The 11,063-nt window shown below is 29.8% G+C and overlaps 1 protein-coding gene across 1 annotated transcript; it reads left to right on the forward strand.

Annotated features, from left to right (window-relative positions):
• The first annotated feature begins 41 nt into the window (after window positions 1–41).
• Window positions 42–11,063, forward strand: LOC127735668 (TM2 domain-containing protein 2-like). Its single transcript, XM_052245910.1, has 5 exons — window positions 42–276; window positions 6,074–6,161; window positions 7,074–7,189; window positions 7,708–7,796; window positions 9,696–11,063. Exons 1-5 carry the CDS (start codon window positions 140–142, stop codon window positions 9,818–9,820), a joined length of 555 nt encoding a protein of 184 aa, XP_052101870.1. The 5' UTR covers window positions 42–139; the 3' UTR covers window positions 9,821–11,063.

The following is an 11,063-nucleotide window of genomic DNA, read 5'->3' on the forward strand; positions in this document are numbered from 1 at the left end:
TTGTGATGCAGATTCTATGTTGACTTTGCGTTTGACGGAATATCGTTTTTGACTTTTATGGAAAAGAACAAAAATGACATTGAAATAATATTTGTGCGGAAAAACAGAAAATGGAATTGTTGAAATTTAAGCAACTAAAATGATCAAGACAGATATTTACCTTCATTTGATAGTTTTATTCTGTACTGTTTCAAGTATTGACATAGAAGGATGTTATGAAGGCAAATGTGATGAGCTTTACGTCCCTCATGCACCTCTTGTTTTTTGTGCAAATTTGTAAGTGATTTTCTCCTATGTTTATTTTTAAATATTTTCCTGTATCCTAGAATACAGAGATATTCCCTTCCTGATAAATGATACAATCAATTTTGTCTAACTTGTCTAAACTTTGAATTTTTCCAAAATTCTAAGGATTTTCTACCTCAGGAAGAGATTACCTATAGCTTTATTTGTCAAAACCTTTCGAAATTTCGGGTCTTTAATGCTCTTCAACTTCAAATGGAAGTTTTTAACGACCTTGACTGGCTATACAACTTTATATTTTATTTGGCCTTTTAAAAGTTTTGATTCAAGCATTACTGATAAATCTTTTGCAAACGAAACTTGCGTCTGGGGTACACAATTTTAATCCTTGTATCTTGTGCCTGTATCCCTTATCCTTTAGCAGATTTTGAATCCAGACTGTTTTTATCCCCCATCCGCTAGGCAAAGGGTGCATCAAGTGTTACCCTTGACTGACCCTCCATCCTTTTGTCCGTCCCATTTGTTTCCACACTCTAAGTTCTAACTTAATTTTTTCTCATCCAAATTTTATGAAACTCACACAATCAGTCAGGGGTACTACTTGTACAAGTAATCTTTATTTACTTTAAGAAGTAAAAAAAATATATTTATATAGGTTAATTATAGTGTTTGAATAATCTCCCCTTAATTTTCTCAAAAATTCACTTGTATAAGTAAATTTGTTTTACAATCCCACAAAAATTCTCAAGTTTTGAGATGTAAAAACATGCCTTTAATGATTTTTCCCAGGTTAGCTCATAATTTCTGATTAGAGTTCAATGTTTCATCTCATTAATTCAACAAAGAAACTGATTGCGCAAAGATCTTAAGTATTTGCGCAAGGCCTTCAAAAATTGCTCCTTGGGCAAATGTTGGGGGCTTGTAAATGAGCAGTGTTATGAAGATAACAGACAAATGAGATTTTCATTTTCCATGAAATTACACATAAATGATTAGTTAAGACATCTGCAAAGGACAGACAATTTAAAACTGTATTAGATCAAAGAAGTCCTAAGAATTCAAGAAAAGAAGATAGGATGACTTTTTCACTTATATAAGTAAAAAAATCTGAATGTCTAGGGGACATAACTAAGCCAATTTTTTTTTTACCTATACAAGTAAATAAAATACACTTGTATAAGTATCCTACAAATTTACTTATATAAGTATATTAATATTACTTCTTCTAGTAAATAAAAATTACTTGTACAACATGTACAAGTAGTACCCCTGACTGACAATGCTATGAACCAAAACTCACAGACAGAGTTAGAATTTGGGCAGTGATTCACTTACCGTTCTAGAGTAATGCTCCTTTATCTTTATAACTTAGAAAATTGGAAATTTTCCGTTTTACACTTTACCTTAAGCATGTTAAGTTTATCTCATGCAAATTTTAAGAAACTCATACACAAGGGTACGAAAAAAAACTCGCAGAGAGACTTTGAATTTGTCAAGTGAGTCACTTACCGTTCTATGTAATGCCCCTTTATCACTTCGAAAATTGCTAATTTTTTGTTTCAGTACTTTAACTTAAGTTTGCCTAACGCAAATTTTATGGAACTTGTTCACAATACTAAGAAACAAAACTCCCAGACAGAGTATGTATTTGGGCAGTGAGTCACTTAGTGTTCTGGAGTTGTGTCCCTTTATAACTTGGAAAATTGCAAATTTTTCGTTTCAGCACTCTTACTTAAGTTTTAATTTTATGAAACTAATATGCTTAGAACCAAAACTCGCAGACAGAGTTTGAATTTGGGCAGTGAGTCACTTACCGTTCTAGAGCTATACATGTATGCACCTTTAAAACTAGGAAAATTGCAATTTTTTTCATTGCCACACTCTATCTTAAGTTTGCCTAGTGAAAATTTTATGAAACTCATACACAATGCTAAGGCCAGGGCTTTTTGATTTGTTGGTTTACACATTTGCCGACCCTATTTTTCTGATTTTAAGTAAAAAAAAAAAATTAATATTTTAAGCTTTTTTATTTCGACCGATCCTAATCATGCTAATTACAAATACATCATCTCTGAAATATAAATAAAATTATCTGCTTAGCAGTATATTCATGAAATTAAATGCATTGTTTTAGCATGTTAAACATTAAAAGAAACACATTGTATTCTAAAAAAAATAAAAATAAAAAAATAATCCATAGGTTGTGTTTATGAAAATAAACAATCATAACTGACCATGAAATGTTGTTTGCACAAATAATTTTGCAGAACGAAACTTGTGTAAAAGACCCATTACAATAAGTTTGTTTTTCTTTTTTGTCATAATTCCGTATGATTTCTCATCTCATGGATAAATGGATCCGTCCAAACGTGAAAGATGTAAAGTGCCGGGGATGAGTCTACTTCTATTTTGACATGGTGCAACATGTTTGCAATTTTTATTTTATGTGTTTTCATGCGGTACGTCTAGACACTGCTAAGGAGTCCTTAGTGCACTAAGGATGTATACTATGCCATTAAGGACTAGAAGGGTATCTGTTACATGTATTATTTTTCCATATTAAGTTAAAGATTGATATTTAACAATGTTTAATGCATACATTAAAAATTTTATAGAAAAATAATCACAAATAAACGAGTTATTAAGCATTGTTTAAGCACATGCCCGTTTTTCTTTGATATACCGAAAATCAGTGAACCGATTGACACATGCCATATAACATAACAACTGATTAAACAATCATAATCTTTTTATTTTAAGTAATTAACAATTGTATCTTAAAGATTAATGTTTAATAATTAATAATTAAATATGTTGTTCTTATTTGCAATGATTAAAAGGACAAATAATTTTATTTAATTTTTTATTTCTTTCTCGACAAAGTTATTTGCGATTTGTGCATGACTTTGATGTGCGCCAACTAATAAGTTAAGAGTGTGATCAGCTTGATAAATGTTTATGTAAGCGCATGGAAGTAATATTTAGAGATACCAAGACAAAAGGAATAGATATATTTTTAAGTTTTTTGTTTTAATTTTAATTCCGACAAAGATGGGTGTAAATACAAATGGTTTCACTAAAAAATATGAGTAAATTCTGAAAAAACTATCAAAACCTGGTGTTTGCTTTTCCACTTTCTATTACTGCTTCATACTTAGTACGAATTACGATTGAATAGAAAAAAAATCATGTGACATCCTTGGGGTTATTCAAAACCACTAGTTTTCAACCAGTTTGATAGCTGTTTACAAAGGCTTCATACCGTACTTATGTTTTTGTAATTGTTCGACATTTGTTTTTTTCTAAAAGTATAAGAAGTTTAAATATCATTTATTGAACTTTGAAGTTTCATTTTCAAATATATTAAGGAGACAAATGTTTTTTAAAATGTTCCACAGTTTTTAGCACATTATTTACGAAAATTATCCCGTATGTGTTAATTTAGAGCTATAGATATAATTTTGACATAAAAAGGTTATGTTTCGTACGAATGCCTGGTAGTACAAGATAATTTGAATACTTTATACCTAAATCTATCAAGTGTAAAAATGAAAAAAAAACCAAGGATTTGTATAGTATATTATTATACAAATCCATGAAAAAACCAACAGAAATATTTTCAAATACAATTTCTTTAAATCTATTTTTCTTTAAGAAGAACAAGTATGTCAGAAGGAAATCCGATTTGTATTTTTTTAACCAAATTGTCTGTTTAAGATATTGTATGAAATAATGACTATGTGGTATGTGTTTTATTCATTATTGAAGGCCGTCCAGTGACTTATAGTTATTAATTTCTGTGTCATTTTGTCTCTTGTGAAGAGTTGTCTCATCGCCAATCACACCACATCTTCTTTCTTATATTAGTTGCATGTAGTAAAAATTTATTATCATATTGAATTCGTTTTTGTCCAGAAATATATTGCTCAAACGTTTTCTTCACATGATAAAAATTTAGAAAATGAACCATAGCAAACGCATAAGATAATCTCTGCCCAAACAGTTCATATATGAAATTAGTGTGGTTGCATGTAGTAAAGATTTATTATCTTATTGATTTCGTTTTGTCCAGTAATACATTGCTTAACGTCTTCATATCATAGTTCATATGTGAAAATAAATTTAGATATATTGCTCTGGAAACAAAGCTATTATTTACAAGAAATAATTATAAAATACTCATGAGAATCTGAAAAAAAACATGAATGAAATTTCAACAACTTATTCAGTGCGAAGTCAAATCAAAATTGATCACTGAAATATAATCTGAATAACAATTCATGTATTAGTATCCAACTTTTCCAATATTGTCCATTAAACACGACAGATAGCAGGATTCCCGTGTAATCAGTTATGTAATTTGACACGTGTCTAACGGTTCATTGATTTTCGGCATATCAAAGAAAAACAGGCACGTGTCTAAACAATGTTCAATAACTCATTTATTTATTATTATTTTTCTATAAAATTTGAAATTTATGCATTAAATATCAATATCTACCATAATATGAATAGAAATTACATGTAATAGCACCCCATCTAGTCCTTAGTGGCATATCACTAAGGACTAGATGAGGTGCTCCTTAGCAGTGTTTAGACACACCTGTTTTCATGCTTGAAGCTCATTATTCACCATGTTTCCTGATAATTGATAAAACGCAACATGTAGCTTTTTTTTTTTTTTTTTACAAATCAAATGACCATTCATTTTCCTGTTTGTCCGCAGACATAACGTTACCTCCTTTTTACAAAATTAAATGACGATTGCATGCATAATTTGTATGTTTAAAACAGCTAAGTAATTATATTTGGAGCTGAAATTTAAGAAATGATGACAAAATAGCATACCAAAAATATTGTTTGTAAGCTGAAATATATATATATATATATACTTTGTTTCCCCCAACCAACAGACCCGACCCAACTTTTTCATATAAAAAGTCTGTAAACCAACAAATTGAAAAAACCTGGCCCAAGAACCACAACATGAAGACAGAGATCTAATTTGGGCTAATAAGAATGCTTTAAGTTAATCAAGTTTATACGCATAAAGGTTATATTAATTGTCAAATGGAGAAAAAAAAATCCAGCTAGTTTCAACAGATACATGTATCATAATTAACAATTTACATCTTAAAAATCTATCAATGATTTTCTTGCCTTACCAAAACTTTAAAAGCTTATTATCTAATAATCGATAACTTCATTTTTCCATCTGATATGTTCATATGCTTAATTTTTCAAAAATATATTCTCATCATCATGTGATCATAAACTAACTTAATAAATTATAAAGTTAAAATGTCCCTCTCACTGCTACATGACAAAAACTCCAATAACCTTGAGAAAGGCAAATAAACTCAGAATTACTGAGTAATTATCAATTGAGTTCATTGTGTTCTTGATTGTTTGTGATTGCATTGTATTACTATAATGAACAAATCTGTTATCTAACATGTCTTAGATGTATGCAACAAGAGATACATCTAAACAATGTGACTGCAGTATTAATAATTCTAACATACCAAAGCCTTGAAAAGATGACAGAAAGATGGAAAAGGGCAAATTATATCCTATTAAATTGAACCTCTAATTTCATGACTTTAATTAGCATTTTCTGCATTGCTAGAAAATAAACTAAATTCATCTTGTCGTTTAGTATTTTGGTGGAAAGTTGTCTCTTTGGCAAACATACCACATCTTTATTTTCAAATGTTTCACTAACTTTGAACTGTATGCATAATTTAAAATAATTTTTTTTCACTATACTTATTGTTTTGTTGTTTTTCTCCCATTTAAAAATGGTTATTTACTTTTACATTTTTTACAGACCATTAGAGTTTTTGAACTGTAGTGATCCATTAGATTTAAATGGTAATGTAACAAGACGTCAAGAATTAGGATATGGTTGTACAAAGGTCAGTATGATTATACAATACATGTAGCTAAATCTGAATTTAAGAGGTTTTCTTTTTATGCCCCCCACCATGCCGGAAGATGCATTAAGTGTTACCCTTGTCTGTATGTCTATGTCCCAAAATTAGTTTCCGTTCTCTAACTTTAGGTTGCCTCAACCAAATGTTATGAAACTTATACACAATGCTTATTACCGCAAAACACAGATCAAGTTCTAATTTGGCTTACGTCACTTTTACCGTTCTTGAATTATGTCCCTTAAACTCCCTTAATAACATTCTATGCAAGCGGGGGCATTATCTGTGTCCCATGGACACATTCTCCATTTATTTGTTTTATCTTTATAGAAATAAGATGATGTGGTATGATTGCCAGTGAGACAACTCTCCACAAGAAACCAAATGACACAGAAATTAACAACTATAGGTCACCGTACGGTCTTCAACAACGAGCAAAGCCCATGCCGCATAGTCAGCTTTAAAAGGCCCCGAAATGACAAATGTAAAACAATTCAAATGAGAAAACTAGCGGCCTGATTTATGAACAAAACAATAAATGAAAAAAAAAATACAGCAATAAACGAAATCTACTGAATTACAGGCTGTTAATATGTTTGCTGGCGCCAAACCCTCCCCTAACCTGGTATACATGGTAAAGTTTATATTTGGTAGTGGCAGGAATCTTGACTTTTATTGATTTATTTTTACCTGCATGTATATGATTCACAAGAAGTGTGGTCTGGTACATTATATTATTTTCAAAATATTTTTTTTTTTATTTTCCAATTCTTAAGAAAGAAGTTTTAACCCCAAATAACATGTACAAAAAGCAAAATATATTGTCATTTATTCCATCAACAGATAAGAATTTAAAATTTATTAGATAATATTGCCAAACTCAATTTTAAATTAAAGTATGGTGGGAGAAGATATGAAGATGTCCAGAAGACCAAAGTAAACTGTTCCGTTTTACCAGGAATAGAATGTTTTGGTGACAGATATTTCCTTAAAGATGGTTTTCCATGTATCAAGTAAGATTGTTAATCATGTTAATTGTATTGTACATATGTAATGTTAAAATGGTGCTCTTTAAAAGAGAAATATTTGATATACATGGTTAGAAGTAGTAGAATGCAATAGCGGATTTTTTCAACTACAAGACTTCCCATCAAATGTAATATATCTTAATTGTCTTGAGCAAGTTTTGGATGTACAAAATGAACGAAAATCTTTTTTGTGGGGGTAATTATGAAACTAGATAATATTATCTGGATATGTTTTTCCATTTAAAACTGGTTTACTGCAGACTTGTTTCTCTCTAATAAGTATTTTGATAAAGATGCATCTCAATTCACTCATTACCTTTGTATATACTTGCAGTTGATGCAAATGACTTATTAATGTTTGCATAACAGATCAATTGTTTTTTTTTCCCTCACATAATAAAAAGTAATTGAGATTTCACTATGGAAAATATTGACAATACCCAGACATAAATATTTCCAACTTTTTTCAGATGCATTTTTATAATATTTGTTTGGTTTTTCAGATATACTGGTCATTACTTCCTTACAACTTTAATATATTCTGTACTTCTTGGTTTTTTGGGAATGGACAGATTTTGTTTAGGACAAACAGGTAAATTAGAATTAAATCATGTCATATGAAACTATACGAATGGTACCAGTCTATGATAATTGATTTGATACCAGTATGTAAGGATGGGTTTGTTGATTCTTTACCAAAATGTACTTTATGACCATCAGAGCTCACACTACTTCAGAATCATAGGGAGAAGTGACTTCTCTTTTTGAAACTGAGAGGGAGCAGTGGTGAGATTTGAAAGAGAAGTGCTCTTTCGCTTGCGGCGCTACAATGTCTGGTTTTTACTATAAACAAAGGGCCATATGTATCTTATTTTTGTATTATATTATTCAATTGTACCTGGGTATACAATTAAAGTAACAGTTCAAATTCAAAGTTGTTTAATTTTATCATATCTAGTTGCACAATCATATTAGTCCTCTTGTCATAAAAAAACAATTATATATCTGCAAGGATTTGTATAGTATACTATACAAATCCTTGATATCTGGCAATAATAAAAAAGAATTTTTTTTTGCATCAAAAAGGAAAAGAAAAATTCAATTCAAAAACTACTCTGTTATCATGTTTATGAAATTAAGTATTCCTCATTGAAAAGATATATAAATTTAACAGTTTTATTTAACACAGTTAAGCTTGGACATAATATAGTTATATTAGTGTAATAGCCCCAGAGTTGAGCAACTTTAATTTATTAATTGAAACAATGCATATACATGGAAATATATACATTAATCAAGTAGATCTAACCAAACGTATGTTAATGCATGTGAAATGCGTAATTTTCCTTTTGGGATCAATTTTCTTCTGTCAGCTGTGCCATTCATGCATCCATAGTCATTATCGTAAGAATCCGGATATCGGTCATAGCTGGTCGGTTTCCGATGAAATCCGACTCCCATCCGTAGTTGTACAATAATTTGCCCAATAATTTCAATGGCGGACTAAGAAAATTTACAAAAAATAAACGATGTTTGACACACTATTTGGAAAGGAATTTAACGTTTTTAATGCAATATATGAATAACAAATTTACTTCAGGCAAATTTCATCACGTTCTAGTGAAGTAACAAACTTATTTTGCCGAAAGTTAGAATGATTTGATGTACGCTCTCAAGTAACAAGTACCGGAAATGATAAAAAAAATTGTCTTTATGAAAATAACATGCAACCAACTTTAAAATCAATGCTTTAACCTCTTTTCTTAAGAAAATAAATCGTTTAGGTCTTTGAATTTCTTTACTTTTAAATGAAAAATTGCTGTTTCATCGACTTGGTAAATATTGAATATTGCCGATGACGAAAGCGAGTATCCTGAACAACAGGGCGACTAGATTTCGCTTTTGACTGTCGGGCAAAGCGAAGTGACTTTGTCGCCCCAGTCACATGGTAGCGTGAGCCCTGACCATGTTATTAACACAGTTTTCAAAAATTTAATAAAAAGTGCAGGTCTTTAAGCTACAGGATGTGCAAAATTCTCACATTTTTTGTTAGGATTATTCAGGAGAGAAAAAAACACTATTGTCATTCTGGAAAGAAACGTACATGATAAAGTTCTTATATGAAATACATGCATGAGGTACTGTTCCAGAAACAAACTGGTTATAAGTCTACTTGACAGCAATGTTCAAGTTTATTTTCATAGTGCATAGTCAATACTACCTCACACATTGTAAAACAAATGAAATTGATATCAACATATGTGGGTTTTTTTATACAAATTTTGAAGTGGAATTTGAGAATGTCTTATATAGATTCCATCAGTTGTATTGTAATTCTTTTTTGTTGTTCTTAGAGGCAATAACTTTACCTATCTATACTAATATACAGTTCACTTTTGCTTTATTGGACATACAGAAGTTTCAAATGCATTGAAAATACATTTTAAATATCTTGATACATTTATAAAATGCAATATTTAAATGTTTTCAGGTACAGCTGTGGGTAAACTGTTAACACTTGGAGGATTAGGTGTGTGGTGGATAGTGGACATTGTATTATTAGTGAACGGAATTCTCTTGCCTAATGATGGAAGTAACTGGGTTCCTTACTATTAAAAACAGTTGTAAAAGATCAGGATAAAAACAGCTTTATGCATAAATAATGTAATGAATTTACTTTTTGTACTGTCAGAATATTTGCTTGTCAAGTTGTCAGATAAATAGACAATACCTGCAATAGCACAATTTCCGAAAGTATTTTTAAATACATGAAAGAACATTAAATATTTATACATTTAAACATTGGCTACTACAAAAAGTGATCATGTAAGATGATTCAATACTTCTAACTCTTATATATTTATTTTAGAAAGCACATTATATTAATACATGCAACTTCAAATTTTCACTCCACATCATTTTCTGTAATAATCATACTCATCGAAACAGTTTGTCTGTCCTAAACATTTGGTATCAGATAAAGGAGCATAAACTTTGTAGTAATAACACAATTTTCATTTGACCATTGGACTCTGTGATAACTTTCATAAAATATATACACCATATGAACATATTTTTGACATTACATCTGATACATCAAATATCATTAAATATAATGTACTTTTAATAGAAGGGAGATAATTCATGATTTTACTATAGTATATATAGATTGCAAAATACAATTGTTTTCCCCGTAGTTGACAATTGTAATATTTTTCAAGAAACATACTAAAGAAAGATTATAAGGACAATATTTTTTAGACCCAAAAATATAGGTTTCTGTTGCTTTCTTACACAATTTGTATGTATCTCCCTTGCCTTTCAATTCTGCACTTAAAAATACAATTTACATGTCTTTCCAGACTTAAGAAAAGACTTCTTAGTTCCTCAAGGGCAAAAGAAAATATATTATTCTGCTTTTGGTATATGGATGAGTCTACAAAGTGTTTTTTTAGTATAATAATTGGGTGCATATAACAGCCAATTAGGATGTATTCATACTCTTAATTTTGAATATCATGATACATCTTCATTTTAATGACTGCATCCAGGTTACTCAATTGTTAATGGTAACCTAAGGCTAAAACATTCAATAAATAATCAAGTGTTAAGGAAATTCAAGTTTCTTTTAAATACATAGGCAAGCAATATCCATACCAAGACATAATTTGGATTTTTTTATCAAAGGTCTGCCCGAGTCTTAGAAGTTCTAGGACTTAAATACTTTCTTTTATAGTGAGTACAAACATTTTAACATATTTTTAAATGCAAGAAAGTGTATAAAAATTATAAAAAATATGTGCTGTATTTTCTAATTGTACATGTATTTATTTTTTTAATAAAATTATGGCTTTAATAA

Source organism: Mytilus californianus, unplaced genomic scaffold (genome assembly GCF_021869535.1).
Source record: "Mytilus californianus isolate M0D057914Y unplaced genomic scaffold, xbMytCali1.0.p SCAF_3, whole genome shotgun sequence".
In the NCBI taxonomy this organism is placed as follows: Eukaryota; Metazoa; Mollusca; class Bivalvia; order Mytilida; family Mytilidae; genus Mytilus; species Mytilus californianus.